This window comes from Salvelinus fontinalis, chromosome 19, assembly GCF_029448725.1.
Source record: "Salvelinus fontinalis isolate EN_2023a chromosome 19, ASM2944872v1, whole genome shotgun sequence".
Lineage (NCBI taxonomy): Eukaryota > Metazoa > Chordata > Actinopteri > Salmoniformes > Salmonidae > Salvelinus > Salvelinus fontinalis.
Window position 1 is genome coordinate 24,493,698 of NC_074683.1, and position 19,711 is coordinate 24,513,408.

At 40.4% G+C, this 19,711-nt stretch overlaps 2 protein-coding genes across 7 annotated transcripts in view; both read right to left on the minus strand.

Moving 5' to 3' along the window:
• Positions 1 to 386: 386 nt before the first annotated feature.
• On the minus strand, positions 387 to 4,351 carry LOC129816542 (secreted frizzled-related protein 3-like). Its single transcript, XM_055871119.1, has 6 exons — positions 3,452 to 4,351; positions 3,233 to 3,271; positions 3,021 to 3,080; positions 2,662 to 2,727; positions 2,045 to 2,249; positions 387 to 1,769 (listed from the first exon to the last, which is right to left on the minus strand). Exons 1-6 carry the CDS (start codon positions 3,903 to 3,905, stop codon positions 1,646 to 1,648), a joined length of 948 nt encoding a protein of 315 aa, XP_055727094.1. The 5' UTR covers positions 3,906 to 4,351; the 3' UTR covers positions 387 to 1,645.
• Positions 4,352 to 5,637: 1,286 nt separating this feature from the next.
• LOC129816543 (nck-associated protein 1-like) overlaps positions 5,638 to 19,711 on the minus strand; it is an 82,251-nt gene continuing 68,177 nt past the window's right edge. For all 6 annotated transcript variants that reach the window (XM_055871125.1, XM_055871123.1, XM_055871121.1 and 3 more), the window contains 8 exons: positions 18,307 to 18,400; positions 17,952 to 18,034; positions 16,501 to 16,581; positions 16,194 to 16,287; positions 13,299 to 13,415; positions 12,770 to 12,879; positions 9,480 to 9,569; positions 5,638 to 8,051 (listed from right to left, as the gene is read on the minus strand). In XM_055871125.1, the coding sequence (XP_055727100.1) occupies positions 7,935 to 8,051; positions 9,480 to 9,569; positions 12,770 to 12,879; positions 13,299 to 13,415; positions 16,194 to 16,287; positions 16,501 to 16,581; positions 17,952 to 18,034; positions 18,307 to 18,400 (786 nt within the window). In that variant the 3' untranslated portion in view covers positions 5,638 to 7,934. The remainder of the gene's footprint in view (positions 8,052 to 9,479; positions 9,570 to 12,769; positions 12,880 to 13,298; positions 13,416 to 16,193; positions 16,288 to 16,500; positions 16,582 to 17,951; positions 18,035 to 18,306; positions 18,401 to 19,711) is intronic.

Consider the following 19,711-nt stretch of genomic DNA (forward strand, 5'->3'; position numbering starts at 1 on the left):
GAGGGAGCAGGCGAGCAGTACGCTGATTTGGCCTCAGTCCAGACTCTCTCTCTGACTTTCCTCAACCTGGTAGCCACTCATACAAACAGCTTCCCTCTTCATTACTTTTACTCCTGTTAATTTACAGTACCATCCAGACTTCTCAACAAGCTTCTCTCAATATGTTGAAGTGTGTAGGCTAGTCAGTCATGGCTACCCATGTTGTAGTTTAGTCGGGTCAATTTAGTTTAAATTGTTGACAGGTTGATTTCTTCAAGTAGGTTAGGCTATACTGGTTCGGGTAATACTGTAACCTACGTGTTTGCTGAGGAAAATATTGTTTCGGAATAAAAACATGTTCTGATCACATTATGTGCAAGACAGCTCATACAGACATGGACTATGCGTTGGACATGACACCAGCCAGACAATGTTTAATAAAGCACTCAAATCAGATTTACAATCACAATTGAGTGGTGGTTAGCATTTCATAGATTGATATATGTATGTATGTTGTGTTCGAAGACAAACCAGAGTGATGTATATGAGAAGTATAAAACTACAGTTCAGTTTAGAAAAACCCAAAGCACCAAAAACGACTAGAAGAAAGAAACCTAGCAAATCATCAGAGCTCCAAAGCATGAGACATATAAGAAAGCAATTCAACCTTTTTGTTCCACAGACAGACAGACAGCGCTAAGCCGGGAGACATGTTACATGTAATGCAATCATTATTTCAATAGCTCAATGTTGTCGTGTTTTGTGTTGTCATCAATGACATGATATACTCTGTCTTCTTGGATCATTCGGACTTTTCTTCGCATACTGACAAAAAAATATGTCCCCCTCACACCTTCCTCATCCTTTGTTCATTTTTCTCCTTTGAAACGTGTTAAATCCTCTTGTAGTGGAAAATAGCCAGATTACAACTTGTTTGTGTTTCCTTTAAAAGAAATAAAGCATAACAGAGCACCCCATCATAAAAGCACTTTGGTATCTTAAAGACATCCACTTCATCCCATGTGCAGTCTCTAGCTGCTAGATAAATATCCACCATTTTTCTTTAGAGTGCTTCTAACATAATGCTGTGCTAAGACCTTTGTGCATCCTAAATGACACCCTATTTTCCTATATAGTTCACTACTTTTGACCAGAGCCTGGGTAAATATATAGTAAATAGGGTGCCATGTAGGATGCAGTCCCTGTCACTCTTCCAGTAAAGTCCCTCGCAAGTCTCGTCCAACTGTACACACACTCAGCACTGTTAAATGAACATTTTGTTTGTGCAAAAAATAAAAATAAAAATACACACACAAAAAAGAATTATAAACAAATATAATACAAAACAAAGCAACAACTAAAAAATAATCTACATTCAGCTACAACAGTTTTGAAAAAAAAAACGTGCAATAGTGCAATTTCAGTTTTCTGTCTGCAAACACTTTTCTTTCTATCTCCATATGTTGTCCCATATGTCATCATTTAGGGTTGCAACATTCTGGTAACTTTCCCCAAATTCCCAGAATTCACATTTGGAGGATTACAGATTTCTTGCTTATTCCCTCCTGATTCCAGAAAACTTGGAATTTTGGGAAAGTTGTGGAATTTTGGGGAATTTGGAATTTTGCAACCCGATCATCATTGCACAGGGACGCGTCTTGGTTGATCAGTGGCGGCTCCTCCGCATATTGCTTCTCCCCGAGTTCCCCCGGCTCTGGTCCCAACGCCTCACCTTCCTCCCCATACGGTCCTTCCACTTCTGTGCAATGGAGCCTTCGATGAGCAGAAGCCTACAGACAGGTGGTTGGCATATGAGTTACAATGTGGTATGAATTACATAAAGCTGGAAGTAGGCTACAGTAGGTCCTACTGCCCTCCTTAAAAATGTACAACAGGGTTGGAGTCAATTCCATTTCAATTCAGGAAGTAAACTGAAAGTTCCATTCCAATTCAATTATGAAATTTGGAATTGACAGCTCTGCTGATGTACACAATAATATATACATTATTGCATGAATGATTGTTGCTAATAGAGATACAGTAATACGACTGGCTAAAGACGTACCTGGATCTCTCTTCGTTCTCGTAACCCATGATGATGTACTCGTCGTTGGCAGTGAGAGGAGGACAGGGACAGCCAGAGTTGTAGTACAGTGTGACTGTATCACGAGGGATGTTCACTAAGGAAGACTTCAGGATGTCTTTGACCTCCACGATGGCACTTAGATCATGATTTCTGCTTCTAATCTCCTTCACCCTCGCACGAATCACTGGGAGGAAAAGATTAAACATGATTTTAGTTCATTTGATTATTTTAGGATCCTTTACATTTGAAAGGCAATTTGTTTGACTGAACATTCAGGGCCGGTTTCCTGGATATGAGTTAAGCCTAGTCCAGGACTAAAAAGCGCGTTTGATGGAGATTCCATTGAGAGTGCTTTTTACTCCAGGACTAGGTTTAATCTGTGTCTGGAATAACATCCAGAGTTTTAGGACAATGATAATATCATGTAATCCAATTTGTAAGTCGCTCTGGATAAGAGCGTCTGCTAAATGACTTAAATGTAATGTAAATGTAATAATCAGCTAACTATATCTCTCTCATTCTGGAATCTTCTCTCACTCACTCACTTCAGAACTGCAAAAATAATTGCCTAAAAAATCATACAGAAAATAACCCACCATAGTTGTAATTACTCTTTAGGTAGGTCTTGAGACCCAGTCTTACCGACTTGCACTTGCATCGATCTGAAACAATAAAAGGATGTGATTCATTGTAGAACATCTGGTTTTTGAACAGCAATTTTACATTCTTGAAATGAATGTAATGAAAAACATATGACATCAAAATCTATATCATATTCTAACATAGTACTGTACAGAAAAGATTCTTCAGCACTAAATTCAATAGCCAAAAATGTTGTAGACATACATTTCTAAGCACATTAGGTTACAATTTCAGTATGTTAGGATAAAAACAGCTCCATGCAAAAGTATTCAAATGTTTAGATAAAGCAAAGAAAGTTTGAATATAATTTTACCATTGTTGGCTCCTTTACAGTTGACATTGTGAGAGTCACTTGGAAAGTCAGGAGTTGATTCTGAATAAAAATAACTATGATGAGAACATTTTCACTGAAGAACAGTACAATATATCAACTTCACAAGTAGCCTCTAATAAAATAGGCAACTGTGGTTACATTTTTTTGTCACTTTATTTTGGGAACATATTCAAGGGTCACATGGATCTTACCAGGTGAGCATTTTGAGGGGTCTTGATAATAGGGGTTGTCTGAGGAAGAGAGGAATAATATTTACTTACAAGTGGCTGATGTAGAGAATTGTACAACATCATCATCATCATCATATTTTCCCTTTGATCTCCCTCTCTTTATATTATGTGAGGTATATTTATTCACAATATCTATTTCAGAAATACACCATGGAATCATCATAATCACCCTTATCCTACCTGGTCCTTCTGCTTTGACAATGGCCTCTGGCGAGATACAGACTCCCCGGTCATAGACTGGCAGATCCTCGCAGGCCAAGCTCTCTGGCCAGGTGTGATTATACCGCTTCATCACCGGTTCACAGCCGCACTTCGCCCGTTCACACACCGACTTGCAGGGCTTGATAGGGTCGTGTTGAAAGTCAATAGTGCATATTGGAGCGTACATGGCGCACAGGAAGAACAGTAAATCTGGACTGCACTGAGTGCCAAGAAGCCCTTCAAACTGCTCAATCGCTAGGACTGCGTTCGCCTGGGTGCTGTGGTGGAGGTGGTTGGGCATTTTCGTCATGTTCCAGGGCATGGACTTGCACAGTGGGATCCGGATGGGCTCGCATGCCGCTGCGGACGCTCTGGGTATCCCAAACAGACAGGTAACCGCGAGGAAGGAGACGAAGAACTCGTGTGAAAACATGATCCTCCTCAGTTATATTCAGACAGGTGGTTTAGGATAACAAAATTTAAACAATGAAATCTAAATGCAATGCCTTGTTATGAAGTCGGCATGGATAAACTTCAATGCAATCCTAAAATCTATAGCCCTAAAGTCGCTGTCGAAAGTTGTCTGTCTACCTGGACGTGTCCAAACTTAGCGTCACGTAGAAGGAACGAAAGTCATCTTTCGTGCGTAAAACCAAAACAACAAAGCCTATTCGAATCGAATTCCTAGCGGGAGATAACGTGGAGATTCCTTTAGTTTTCCCACTGTTCTTTTGTTGCTTATTCCATCGGCGCGTGTGTGATCATATTGCGGGTGGAAGTGGGCTGGGGTGGTGGCTCCGCTCTCTCTATCCCTTCCTCCCCAGACCAGTTTGCGCTGCAGTGATTGCTCGCTGGAATCGCAGTGACCGCACAGTGCGGGACCAGCTTTTTTACCCCTCCGCATCATCATCATGGCTCAGTCTGACCCAGGACACTCCTACTCTCCTGCTTCAAGCCAATACCAAGCAGGGCTGGATAGCTTGTCCCACAGCCTTCTTTGAAATGCTTGGTCGTTATGGAATAGGCTATATAGCCTAACTAATTTCAGTAGCTAGGCCTATTCATTTCTATTTGGATTAAAAGTAAAGTCATGAAACCCTTATAAAGTCACACATCTAAAGACATATGAGGACAGTGCTAAGTACACAAGAAACTTTAATCAAGCCTAATTATTAGTGTAAACACCACACAATTGTCTTTGATGAGAGTTAATAGGATCATTGGCTGTTGACAAGATTAAGAATGTTAAATAGCATCCTTTATGCAGTGTTTAAATAATATACAATGAACAGCATGGAGGATTATAAAGGGATCGTTTACATTACATGTGACCAAGAGGTCATATAGGGTCAAATAGTTAATTATAATTAAGATACAGTATTCACCATTTCAGTGTTCACTATTTAATTAATTACCATTTCAGAGTTTTCTGGATCCATACAAAATTAGGCCAAATAGTGGAGCAAATTACTCTGTTATGAAAGCTTCTTAAAGAGCCTTTTCATTTAGTTTCTCACAAATGCTGTACCAGTGGAAAAGAGAGCAGATTTAGGATTTAAGATTTGTAGATCAAAGGGTCGTCTGATTACCTGTCAGCCATTATTAGAATATTCACATTTGTTCCTCCAGTCAAACCTGAACACGGAAACTACTGATCGTGTGTGTGTGTGTGTGTGTGTGTGTGTATGATCACGTGACTGAGGGGGTGTTTAACATGATGACCAGGGGAACGTCAATGTGAGGGCTGCTGGCCGGGACCCTCAGAGCGGAGGAACACTTCCCCACTAATATTTTGACAGCAAAAAAAAAAAGAAGCACGAACCAAGTGACTAAGACCAATATTGGCCTACGAAAATACAACTGTTCTAGGAAAGACCTTCAAGTTCTAGACAACCTTTGTTTCAGAATACTGAGAAGCCAACTCAATAACACAATAAGACAATCAGGTCAATGTGAGTTTGACAATTAGCTGCCAAGTGTGACAGCTTGAACTTTTGTGGACAATTCTCTAAACGAATGTCTCAAATGCAAACTCAAGTTAAAATGATTAGGCTAATCTTAGTACTGTATGTCTGTCTGAGTATGTATAGCATTTTGTGTGCAGTTTGTGTCCTGAAGTTTAGATTCAAACATGTCAACAACAAAGAAATCCCACATTAGGCCAGTAAGTGGATATAGCCTAAGATTTATTGGTCACGTTATGGAGGATACACGGTTCATTGAAACATCGAAAACATATAAAAGTGGTAAAAGGAGAGCTATTTATTAACATTCAATAATTATGAAAGAATGTTTATTATATACCGTACAGACAGGTACAATGGAGTGGTTATGCCAATGCATTTAGTTAAAAAATTATTCTATGCTTTATACAAATATCAACCATCTGTTACCACTTTTCATAATATTTAAGTTTAATACCAACATTTTAGCTTAGCTCCAAATAATATAAATGCTATGGTTTCTCAACAGTTTGGCAAATATCTCAAAAGAACGCAAGAATGTAATTAACACAAATTCACAAATACACATACTGTAATAATCAACAGATGATGATGGTGAATGTAATAACTGTGGATCATCATTTTTCCAAAAATCTGCAATTAGTTTTGCACATTGCAATGCTTCACTTTACCCTTAATAGCAATTTTAGTGTTACATTTTTTTAACCCATTCAATATTTAGAAACTGAAAAACTAAGACAGTATTCAAAAATGTAATTAAGTAGTAGTGTACCACTGATCATTGTCAACAAAGCTTACATCAGATTCATTTAAGTAAACAAATTACTCATTCATACAACTGGGTGAAAAGAAAAAACCCTGATCCCACAAAACCAATAATATTATTTTTTGTTTTCTTTAAGACAGAAAATGAAACACAGCACACCCACAATGGTCATGTCATCATATCAGACTCTCAAGTTGTCCAGAGCCATATATTTATATTCTCAGTATAGGGCTCTGGGGCTGCCTGCATGCATCAAGCGTCTCAGAGTAGGAGTTCTGATCTAGGATCAGGTCCCCTGTCCATGTAACTGCTGGGTGTAACCCTAGCTAGCAAACTGTCATGGTCAAAACATATAGACTAAATGGTTGCTAAAATGGGAAGACTTCTGTTCATGATAAGAAGTTGCTCTGCTTTCTTGGCATCGAAATCAACCAGACAGGTCCTACAGGCCCTAGTTTTGTCACACTTGGACTACTGCCCAGTTGTGTAGACTTGTGTGGCAAAGAAGGACATAGGAAAATTGCAGTTGATCCAGAACAGAGCAGCACATATTGCATTGAAAATGTATACAGAGGGCGGATGTCAGTGGTATGCATGTCAATCTCTCTTGGCTCAAAGTCTTTTTTTGCCAGGTGTTGATTGGTTAAAGGTATCAAACTGTTTGTTCAAGCAGTTGGCACATAGTTCAAACATTCATTGGTACCACACAAGACATGCAGCCAGAAGTATCTTCACAGTCCCCTAGGTCCAGAACAGAGGCTAGGAAATGCACAGTATTAAATAGAGCCATGACTGCATGGAACTCTCTACCACCCAGGATAACTCAAACTAGCAATACAACCAGATTAAAACAAATGGATAAAAGAACACCTTACGGCACAACGGGGACTGTGAAGAGACAGACATTTTTATATATTTTGTATTATATTCTGCATTGTATTAAGTATTGTATTATGTAGTGTATTCTGCATTGTATTAAGTATTGTTTTAAGCATTGTATTATGTAGTGCATTCTGTAGTGTTATGTATATTATGTATTCCATTTGTTGTTTTGTTTCCTGTTTGGACTGCAGGAAGAGATTAGCAGTGGGATCCAAATAAAATATTAAATCAAAACTGATCTCAAATTAGCACTCCTACTCTGAGAAGCTTGATACATAAGGCCCCTGGTGTTGTCTTCTTCACTCTCTGCATGCTAAGGCTCCAGACAAAACCGCTTTCTCTCGCTAGGCAGGGAGCGTCCCCGCCTGCCTCTCTCTCTGCTAGCCTCCCTGCCTCTCTCTCTCTAGCCTCCCTGCCTTTCTCTCTCTAGCCTCCCTGCCTTTCTCTATCTCGCTAGCCTCCCTGCCTTTCTCTCTCGCTAGCCTTCCTGCCTTTCTCGCTCTCGCTAGCCTTCCTGCCTTTCTCGCTCTCGCTAGCCTCCCTGCCTTTCTCGCTCTCGCTAGCCTCCCTGCCTTTCTCTCTCTCTCTCCAGCCTCCCTGCCTCTCTCGCTAGCCTCTCCTCCTCTCTAGCCTCTCCTCCTACTCCTCCTCTCTAGCCTCTCCTCCTCCTCTCTAGCCTCTCCCCCTCCACTCCTCCTCCTCCCTAGCCTCTCATCTCTAGCCTCTCCTCCTCCTCCTCTCTAGCCTCTCCTCCTCCTCCTCTCTAGCCTCTCCTCCTCCTCCTCTCTAGCCTCTCCTCCTCCTCCTCTCTAGCCTCTCCTCCTCCTCTTTTCACCTCCTCTCAGGGCTTTCAGGTTGAGGAAGGCACACTCTGCTTGTAGACGGCGTGGTATGCGTTACGGAGTAGCACATAGGGGAAGCAGGACTCCAGAAGGTCCATGGTCAGGAATGGGGACTCCTGCACAATCTGGTAGAGAAAACACATGGATGGATAAGGATACAACCCAAAATAAACACTGTGAGAATAAAGTTACACATAGAATTCATCCCAAATGGCATTATTCCCTATTCCCTATATAAGTGCACAACTTTTGACCAGGGCCCACATACGGCTCTGGTCAAAAGTAGTGTGCTATATAGGGAATAGGTTGCCATTTGGGATGCAGATTAAGTTTAATCACACTTTTGTGATCTTGCCTTGTTCTCTATGTTATCGGGGCAGAGTATCCCAATGGATAAGACAGAAGGGTGTGTGTGTGAGTGTGTGTGCGTGCCTCCTTGTGTGTGTTCTATCCTATGCCAGGTCCACTGCAGGATAAAGACTGTGGCTGATTCTTCCTTCTTTCCATTACAGTTGTCTTTCTATTCAACAACCTCCCTCCTGTAGATTATTCTTCAAAGGAAAGCAAATCCCACAGACCAATGAGTAAGTATCTCTGATCAAAAGACCATACATGTGTATGCATGACTGCATATGTAATTTTCGATACAGTCAGAAAGAAAATAGTGCTCTGCTCATTTTCCAAGGAAAATAGTGCTCTGCTCATTTTCCAAGGAAAATAGTGCTCTGTTCATTTCCCAAGGAAAATAGTGCTCTGTTCATTTTCCAAGGAAAATAGTGCTCTGTTCATTTTCCAAGGAAAATAGTGCTCTGTTCATTTTCCAAGGAAAATAGTGCTCTGTTCATTTTCCAAGGAAAATAGTGCTCTGTTCATTTTCCAAGGAAAATAGTGCTCTGTTCATTTTCCAAGGAAAATAGTGCTCTGCTCATTTTCCAAGGAAAATAGTGCTCTGCTCATTTCCCAAGGAAAATAGTGCTCTGTTCATTTTCCAGTAGAAAGAGGTTATGCGATTCTCTTCCTTTTCTTTCTACTTTGGACTGGCCAATGCTAGTGAGAATGTTGACCTTGGAACCAACTGGTATATTACATGTGTTAGTTAGGTGATGGCTAGATGATAATTAGATGATGTGACAATGTGTTAGATGATGGCTAGCTTAGTCATAATGCATGTCAAGTTCAAAGTTCAAGTGCTACAGTATACAGTAAAACTCCAATCTACTTGGACTATTGTAATCCTTATTTATAATAACCCTAACTTTATTAATCTGCAACTCTTAGTCATTCGGTTTGATATAGTATCATTCATTTTTAGTATAGGACTCTCTCCTAAATGAATTTCCCAGGTCTCCTTTGAGAAACATTTCTTCTGACCTAAACAGGACTTCCTGGTTAAATAAAGGGTTAAAATAGAACATTAATCTGCATCCCAAATGGCACCCTATTACCTATATACTGCACTACTTTTGACCATGGCCTATAGGGCCCTATATAGCAGTGCACTATATAGGGAATAGGATGCCATTTGGGACTCATTCATACAGTATGTGACTCACCATGTCCAGGAGCAAGTAGACAGATTCTCTGTTCCTTGTTGTGGTTTTGTCAGTCTCCTGGCCGATCTTCAGCAAACTGGAGGAGGCAAGCTGCACAGGAGAGAGAACAGTTTAAATCAGTTTCAACTGACTGTGTAGAAGAATGGTAAAGAACTAGAAGCTTTAAGAACAACTTAAAAATGGGGCGGCAGATAGCCTAGCGGTTAAGAGTGTTGTGCCAGTAGCCAAAATGTCAATGTTCCCTTGAGTAAGGCACTCAACCCTAATTGCTCCTGTAAGTCACTCTGGATAAGATTGTCTTCTAAACGACTCAAATGTCAAATGTAAAGTTTAACACTGAAAGAAGCATGGTGTCTTTTCACAATGTTTCTACAAGTCACCAAGCTGCACCGGAGAAAACAACTCTCACACCAAGGGCCGGTTTCCCAGACACAGATTAATCCTATTTCTGAACTAAACAGCAAACTCAAACTTTTTGTCCTGTAAGATTTATCTGTGTCTGCGGAAACCGGTCCCAAATGTATAGAAGCACTTGTGTCTCTTCTATCCGTTTCACAATGTTACTAGACATTTAAAGCACAATGTTACTAGACATTTAAAGCACAATGTTACTAGACATTTAAAGCACAATGTTACCAGACATTTAAAGCACAATGTTACCAGACATTTAAAGCACAATGTTACCAGACATTTAAAGCACAATGTTACCAGACATTTAAAGCACAATGTTACCAGACATTTAAAGCACAATGTTACCAGACATTTAAAGCACAATGTTACCAGACATTTAAAGCACAATGTTACCAGACATTTAAAGCACAATGTTACCAGACATTTAAAGCACAATGCTACTAGACATTTAAAGCGCAATGCTACTAGACATTTAAAGCGCAATGCTACTAGACATTTAAAGCGCAATGTTACCAGACATTTAAAGCGCAATGTTACCAGACATTTAAAGCGCAATGCTACTAGACATTTAAAGCGCAATGCTACCAGACATTTAAAGCGCAATGCTACCAGACATTTAAAGCGCAATGTTACCAGACATTTAAAGCGCAATGTTACCAGACATTTAAAGCGCAATGTTACCAGACATTTAAAGCGCAATGTTACCAGACATTTAAAGCGCAATGTTACCAGACATTTAAAGCGCAATGTTACCAGACATTTAAAGCGCAATGTTACCAGACATTTAAAGCGCAATGTTACCAGACATTTAAAGCGCAATGTTACCAGACATTTAAAGCGCAATGTTACCAGACATTTAAAGCGCAATGTTACCAGACATTTAAAGCGCAATGTTACCAGACATTTAAAGCGCACTGTTACCAGACATTTAAAGCGCACTGTTACCAGACATTTAAAGCGCACTGTTACCAGACATTTAAAGCGCACTGTTACCAGACATTTAAAGCGCACTGTTACCAGACATTTAAAGCGCACTGTTACCAGACATTTAAAGCGCACTGTTACCAGACATTTAAAGCGCACTGTTACCAGACATTTAAAGCGCAATGTTACCAGACATTTAAAGCGCAATGTTACCAGACATTTAAAGCGCAATGTTACCAGACATTTAAAGCGCAATGTTACCAGACATTTAAAGCGCAATGTTACCAGACATTTAAAGCGCAATGTTACCAGACATTTAAAGCGCAATGTTACCAGACATTTAAAGCGCAATGTTACCAGACATTTAAAGCGCAATGTTACCAGACATTTAAAGCGCAATGTTACCAGACATTTAAAGCGCAATGTTACCAGACATTTAAAGCGCAATGTTACCAGACATTTAAAGCGCAATGTTACCAGACATTTAAAGCGCAATGTTACCAGACATTTAAAGCGCAATGTTACCAGACATTTAAAGCGCAATGTTACCAGACATTTAAAGCGCAATGTTACCAGACATTTAAAGCGCAATGTTACCAGACATTTAAAGCGCAATGTTACCAGACATTTAAAGCGCAATGTTACCAGACATTTAAAGCGCAATGTTACCAGACATTTAAAGCGCAATGTTACTAGACATTTAAAGCGCAATGTTACCAGACATTTAAAGCGCAATGTTACCAGACATTTAAAGCGCAATGTTACTAGACATTTAAAGCTCAATGTTACTAGACATTTAAAGCACAATGTTACTAGACATTTAAAGCACAATGTTACTAGACATTTAAAGCACAATGTTACTAGACATTTAAAGCACAATGTTACTAGACATTTAAAGCACAATGTTACTAGACATTTAAAGCACAATGTTACCAGACATTTAAAGCACAATGTTACCAGACATTTAAAGCACAATGTTACCAGACATTTAAAGCACAATGTTACCAGACATTTAAAGCACAATGTTACCAGACATTTAAAGCACAATGTTACCAGACATTTAAAGCACAATGTTACCAGACATTTAAAGCACAATGTTACCAGACATTTAAAGCACAATGTTACCAGACATTTAAAGCACAATGTTACCAGACATTTAAAGCACAATGTTACCAGACATTTAAAGCACAATGTTACCAGACATTTAAAGCACAATGTTACCAGACATTTAAAGCACAATGTTACTAGACATTTAAAGCACAATGTTACCAGACATTTAAAGCACAATGTTACCAGACATTTAAAGTCTACCACTCTAACCTTGCCTCTTGGATTTTAACTAAACACTGCAGGGTTTCAAAGAGGACGGGGCTTGGGCTGCATCTCACATGGTATCAGACTGGAGACAGCATTACATATTTTAACACGGTTGTAGTAATACAATATTGGAGCGCAATACAAAGTAAGAGACAACATTTTATGAGGAATAATTCCAATGGAAACACAGAGGGGAAAACAAGGTTGGTGGTGTGCTGTACCCTCCTCCGAAGCGATGCAGAAAAAGCCCCGGCATCCAGGAAAACTCATTTCAGATATTAAAATAAAAAATGATTTAGAATCGCAGAAGGTTTATGGAACATTACTGTTTATCAATCCCGGTCATGAAAATAAAAAATGAAATAAAATAAATATCCTGCCTCTTCCCACGCTGTGTGTAATAAATTCTTACACGACCTTGGCTCTGTCCCAAATAGCACCCTATTCCAGGGCCCAAAAGAAGTGCACTATATAGGCAAGTGTGCCATTTAGCATACACTCGCTAGCATTTTGAAAAACCCACCAGAGAGATTAAATAGAAAACAGATGAAAGAAGAGAGCTGCTTATAATAAATAATAAGAAAGGGTGGAGAGAAATGTGTGGTATAAACCAAATGGGCTATTACTATAAAACGTACTGCTAGGAACTCTTTGAGGCGGTCCTCGATGCTGCCCTTGTGGATGGTGAATAAAGCTGCAGCGATCTGGTTAATAGCTTTAGCCAGACAGTGGATGTTGTTGCAGTGACCTGTGAAAGGATGACAGACAAGTAGATATTAGTGTCTCGACTATCTTTAAACACTGTGGGTAAAACTATCTACTATATCTTTCTACAATGTTAACTTGAGACTAAACCACATCAGTCCATATACATGTAACAACAAATGAACATAAAATGTCCTTAATACAATTAAATGTACAATATCAAACAAGATAAATCATAAGACAGTTATGTATATTCTTCTGTATATCAAATTATATATACATGAACTTAATTTCCTTTAAAGACTCAGACATTAGTTAGAATCTAAATATTGCACAATGTTCTCATTTGTGGTTGTGTCACAGCACTGTTAACAAGGACTATTATGAAGGAACCATATCAATAAGTATAACAACAAATAGACTTAAAATGTACATAGAACATTTACTTCATGTAACAGGTACCTTCAATAGCAGGGCTATACTGGGACATGACGTTGCTTGCCAAGGTGGGCATAGAGACTGCCACAAAGACCATCAGCAGGCACGCTATCTTGTACTCCTCCTCAGGACTGATGTTCTCTGTTACCAAAGAAGGGAAATGTCTGTTAACAAACCATCACCATGACAGCTTAACAGCACGCCTTTATCTTGGCATCATGACATAGAGAAAAATATATATAAAAATAGCAGTTTGGGGGAAATCGGGGGGATCCAATTTGGATATTATCTGAACACGAAGACCCTCTAGCCAAGACAAACTGCAATAAGGCTCCGTAATTAACTGTAATTTATATTAACAGGACAACACTGGGAGATGATTCAACTATGTGGAACCAACATGGGGTAGGAGTGCCTCCCAAATGGCATCCTATATTGCACTACTTTTGACCAGACCCTTATGGGTCTCCCTATGGGCCCTGGTCAAAAGTAGTGCACTACATAGTGAAAAGAGTGCCATTTGCATCCTAGGAGATGAAGTTGAGGGTTGATAACTATTTTGATATTAAACAGAGGTTTGTATAAGAACAGCAGGGGCATAATAGACATGTCTTCGCTGGCCAAAAGGCCTGCAGGGCTCTTAATGGCTCTGACAGAGTTAAAGCAATGTTATTGAGTATTTTCCTTAGAGCAACAGAGAGAGGCTGGGAACTTGAGGAGAGCCAGTGGCTTCGTCCCAAATGGCACCCTATTCCCTATATAGTGCACTACTTTTGATCAGACACATATACAGGGGATAGGGTGCCATTTGGGATGCAAACAGAGGAATCTCTGGGAATAGGGTAACATTTGGGACATAGAGTGCATTCGGAAAGTATTAAGACCCCTTGACTTTTTCCACATTTTGTTAAATTACAGCCTAATTCTAAAATCGATTAAATAGCTATTTTCCCCTCAATCTACAAACAATAACCCATAATGACAAAGCAAAAACAGGTTTAGATATTTTTGTAATAAACTCAAAACTAAACTGAAATGAGACATTCACATAAATATTCTGACCGTTTACTTAGTACTTTGTTGAAGCACCTTTGGCAGCTATTAAAGCCTCACGTCTTCTTGGGTATGACGCTACAAGCTTGGCACACCTGTATTTGGAGAGTTTCTCCCATTCTTCTCTGCAGATCTTCTCAAGCTCTGTCAGGTTGGATGGGGAGCGTCGCTGCACAGCTATTTTCAGGTCACTCCAGAGATGTTTGATCAAGTTCAATTCCGGGCTCTGGCTGGGCCACTCAAGGACATTCAGAGACTTGTCCCGAAGTCACTCCTGCGTTGTCTTGGCTGTGTGCTTAGGGTCATTGTCCTGTTGGAAGGTGAACCTTCGCCCCAGTTTGAGAGCCTGAGTTCTCTGGAGCAGGTTTTCATCAAAGATCTCTCGGTACTTTGCTCCGTTCATCTTTGCCTCGATCCTGACTCATTTCCCAGTGCCTGCCACTGAAAAACATCCCCACAGCATGATGCTGCCACCACCATGCTTCACCGTAGGGATGGTGCCAGGTTTTCTCCAGACGTGACACTTGGCATTCAGGATCTTGGTTTCATCAGAACAGAGAATCTTCTTTCTCATGGTCTGAGAGTCCTTTAGGTGTCTTTAGGCAAACTCCAAGCAGACTGTCATGTGCCTTTTACTGAGGAGTGGCTTCCGTCTGGCCGCTCTACCATAAAGGCCTGATTGGTGGAATGCTGCAGCGATGGTTGTCCTTCTGGAAGGTTCTCCCATCTCCACAGAGGAACTCTGGAGCTCTGTCAGTGTGACGATCGGGTTCTTGGTCACGTCCCTGACCAAGGCCCTTCTCCACCGATTGCTCAGTTTGGCTGGTCGGCCAGCTCGAGGAAGAGTCGTGGTGGTTCCAAACTTCTTCCATTTGAGAATGATGGAGGCCACTGTGTCCTTCGGGACCTTTAATGCTTAAGATATTTTTTGGAACCCTTCCCCAGATCTGTGCCTCGACACAATCCTATCTCGGAGCTCTACGGACAATTCCTTCAACCTCGTGTCTTGGTTTTTGCTCTGACATGCACTGTGGGACCTTATTTAGACAGGTGTGTGCCTTTCCAAATCATGTCCAATCAATTGAATTTACCACAGGTGGACTCCAATCAAGTTGTAGAACCTGTCATTATGGGGTATTGTGTGTAGATTGATGAGGACTTATTTTTATTTAATACATTTTAGAATAAGGCTGTAACGTAACAAAATGTGGAAAAAGTGAAGGGACGCACATATGGAATGGACAGCACTTTGTGGATATGGCTGCAGGCTACATGACTTGACAAACTAATACCAGTGTGTATAAGCATCAACATGTCCTGTTAAGTAACACGTCCCTCAGGGGTGCTGGGGTGTTAAAACATTACCTAAACAAAGCCTGGCGTATCTGTTGCGATTATGAAAAATTGACAGGACATGTATTTATTTTTAATTTATGAAAACATTGGTTTGATACATGACTACAACAGGGAATGTAGTTCTAATGCTTGTCCAACTCTCTCTCCCTTTGCCATTATTAACGGATATATTTTCAAACTCTGAGATGTCAACAGCGAATCAGTCATCCCTATACACAGTGTGTGGACATGTAACTCAGGCTATGAGGCATATGATAGCCATCATCATTTCAGCTCAACAACTAAACATATCCATTCATTCAAAATGTAAATTGTAAATGGCTGATTGACTAAATCCAAGATGTGCAGCAAACTAGTTCACATGTGTTCTTGTTACAATTAGTCATTATTCAACAATAATTTCATCGAATACACAATCATAGAGACGTCCTCAACAATGGTGCGTACAGAGAAATGGACTTCCATGTATCAGCTGTGTTAGGACGCGCCATACACTGCTGCATATCTTACCTGACTTCTGGGAGGAGAGGGCCACCACTAAGGCAGGGTCTATCTCACAGGGCAGGCCTGCTGCAGATGACAGCTCATAGACATTCATGGCCACCTGATGATCAACATACAGGACATCAGAGAGTCAGTCTGCTTCAAACACAACAGCCATTTATATATCACATTAATAATATGAATAATAAATTCCACTTAGCAGATGCTTTAATCCAAAGCAATTTACAGTACAGTGTATGTGATCCTTGTGGGAACTGAACCCACAACCTTGACATCATGAAGCATCATTTAAAGGTCCTACTGTGTCTCTCACCTTCATGTCGGTCTCTCTGGGAATGTGATCCTTGAAGTCCTCCACTGAGCTCACCAGGAATGGGATGTGGCACGACAACACCTGTTGACAAGAAGATAATGTGTTACCTTAATACTAAGCCAGAAATATTTGATTTAACTAACTTCAGCACAGGATGAAATATGAGAAACCAGCTTTAAACAACTCAAGATAATTGTGTACTCTATATGATGCCAATTAAGTGGGTGAAAGTTAACCCCCTAGAGTTGATTGATGCACCCTTGCGTCAATATAATTAACATAATGAAATAATCTCCATACAAATCTGTCTGTTTAAGCTAGAGATATCATACGGCTGCGATGTAATCCACTGCATCCACCGATGTCGGCCTCAAACGAACACAATGTGTTTTCCGTTTTGATCTAAGACCTCCACAAGCCCCAAAGGCAGTGGTGGAAAAAGTACCCAAATTTCAAAAGTACCCCATTTTAAATGTACTTAAGTATCAAAAGTAAAAGTATAAATCATTTAAAATGTCTTAAATTAAGCAAACCAAAGCAAATTGTCTTGTTTTTTTTAATTTACGGATAGCCAGGGTCACAGTTCAACACTCAGACATAATTTACAAACGAAGAATTTGTGTTTAGTGAGTCTGCCAGATCAGAGGCAGTAGAGATGACCAAGGACGTTCTCTTAATAAGTGCATGAATTAGACAATTTTCCTGTCCTGCTAAGCATAAAAAAATGTAACGAGTACTTTTGGGTGTCAGGTAAAATGTAAGGAGCAAAAAGTACATTATTTTCTTTATGAATGTAGTGGAGTACAAGTAAAAGTTGTCAAAAATATAAATAGTAAAGTAAATTACAGATACCCCAAAAAACTACTTAAGTAGTACTTAAAAGTATTTTTACTTAAGTACTTTACACCACTGCCCATGGGACACGTCTGAAGTCGGTACCGCCAATGTGCCAACTACTGTCTGTAGCTTCTGAACTGTTTGGGCTACAAACTAATATGAATCCACATGGAAAGGGGAGATTCTCACAAACAAGATGGTGTTCCCCGTTTTGCTCTACGACCCCCACAAGTGTCACAGGACTCATCTGAAGGTAACCTTGTACCGGTAAAAAGAAATGAATGGAAGTAGTTTGGTACCGTACCAAAAAAGGGGCTTTTGTAAAAATCGGAGCTTTTGTATATCTCCTAGATATAGGACAGACACTTTAAAACCTTATTCGTTATGATATCTTTTTTTACTCTCTGTTTTGTCATTCATGAATGTGTTTCTATGAGCTATAGCAGTATTATTATCATTATAATATATATTTTTTATATTGCTACAGGGGTCCTACATTTCAAAATCAAATAACTAAATGATCTGTGGTATGACCATCTTAAAACTATTCCATGTTAGCTTAGTAGAACCCCCCAAAGGCTTAGACTTTTAGGGGGTTTAAAGAGCCGACTTACATCTCGGAGTGCCTCCTGAGCCAGCGATCGGAATGAGAGGATAACGCCGATGATGGTCATCCGTTTCAGAACACTGTCGACTGCTATAACACCAAGACAAAAAACATGTGAGCCTCACAGACAACGGACATGTCTCTAGTCATTTTACTGGTATGCAAATAAGATTTAGATGTTATGTTATGTCACTTTTAACCTTCAGCAGCCACAATCAAAGGTCCGTACGCATAACAGTTTTATTTATGGGAGAATGTATCATGTATCTGTTGCTTATTTGGCCCTTGGCAGCACTGCGCCTAGTGTCTGTCTAGCACAGCAAGACTGACCAGGCCAGTAGAAATACAGACAGACTACCCACATGAGAGCTTCTTGAACAGAGCAGCCATTTCTCCAGGCTTGTCAAAGCTGGTCCTCATCTGGGTCAAAACCTCAACGTTGTCCACCACCAGTTTCTGAAGAGGAGAAGAATAAGTTGAGGGAGACAGGGAGAGGAGTAGGAATGTGAGGGAAAGTGAGAGGGAAAGAGGAAGGAAGAGAAATAGGGATATAAAATGTATTAAATTAACTTTTTTCCTCATCAATCTACACACAATACCCCATAATGACAAAGCGAAAACAAGTTTAGAATTTTTTGCAAATGTATAAAAAAAAATATATACAAAAATACTTTATTTACCTAAGTAAATTCAAACCCTTTGCTATGAGACTCGAAATTGAGCTCAGGTGCATCCTGTTTCAATTGATGATCCTTGAGATGTTTCTCTTGGAGTCCACCTGTTGTAAATTCAATTGATTGGACATGATTTGCAAAGGCACACACCTGTCTATATAAGGTCCCACAGTTGACAGTGCATGTCAGAGCAAAAACCAAGCCATGAGGTCGAAGGAATTGTACATAGAGATCTGAGAAAGGACTGTGTCGAGGCACAGATCTGGGGAAGGGTACCAAAAAGAAACTGCAGCATTGAAGGTCCCCAAAAACACAGTGGCCACACAAACTGAGCAATCAGGGGAGAAGAGCCTTGGTCAGGGAGGTGACCAAGAACCCGATGGTCACTCTAACAGAGCTCCAGTGTTCTTCTGTGGAGATGGGAGAACCTTCCAGAAGGACAACCATCTCTGCAGCACTCCACCAATCAGGCCTTTATGGTAGAGCGGCCAGACGGAAGCCACTCCTCAGTAAAAAGCACATGACAGCCCGCTTGGAGATTGCCAAAAGGCACCTAAAGGACTCTCAAGACCATGAGAAACAAGATTCTCTGGCGTGATGAAACCAAGATTGAGCCCTTTGGCCTGAATACCAAGCGTCACGTCTGGAGGAAACCTGGCAGCATCATGCTATGGGGATGTTTTCAGTGGCAGGGACTGGGAAACTAGTCAGGATCGAGGGAAAGATGAACGGAGCAAAGTACAGAGATATCCTTGATGAAAACCTGCTCCAGATTGCTCAGGACCTCAGACTGGGATGAAGGTTCACCTTTCAGCAGGACAACGACCCCAAGCACACAGCCAAAACAACGCAGGAGTGGCTTCAGGACAAGTCTCTGAATGTCCTTGAGTAGCCCAGCCAGAGCCCGGACTTAAACGCAATCGAACATCTTTGGAGACCTGAAAATAGCTGTTCAGTGAACACGGAGGCCTACAAACCTGACTCAGTTACACCAGCTCTGTCAGGAGGAATGGGCCAAAATCCACTCAACTTATTGTGGGAAGCTTGTGGAAGGCTACCCGAAACGTTTGACCCAAGTTAAACAATTTAAAGG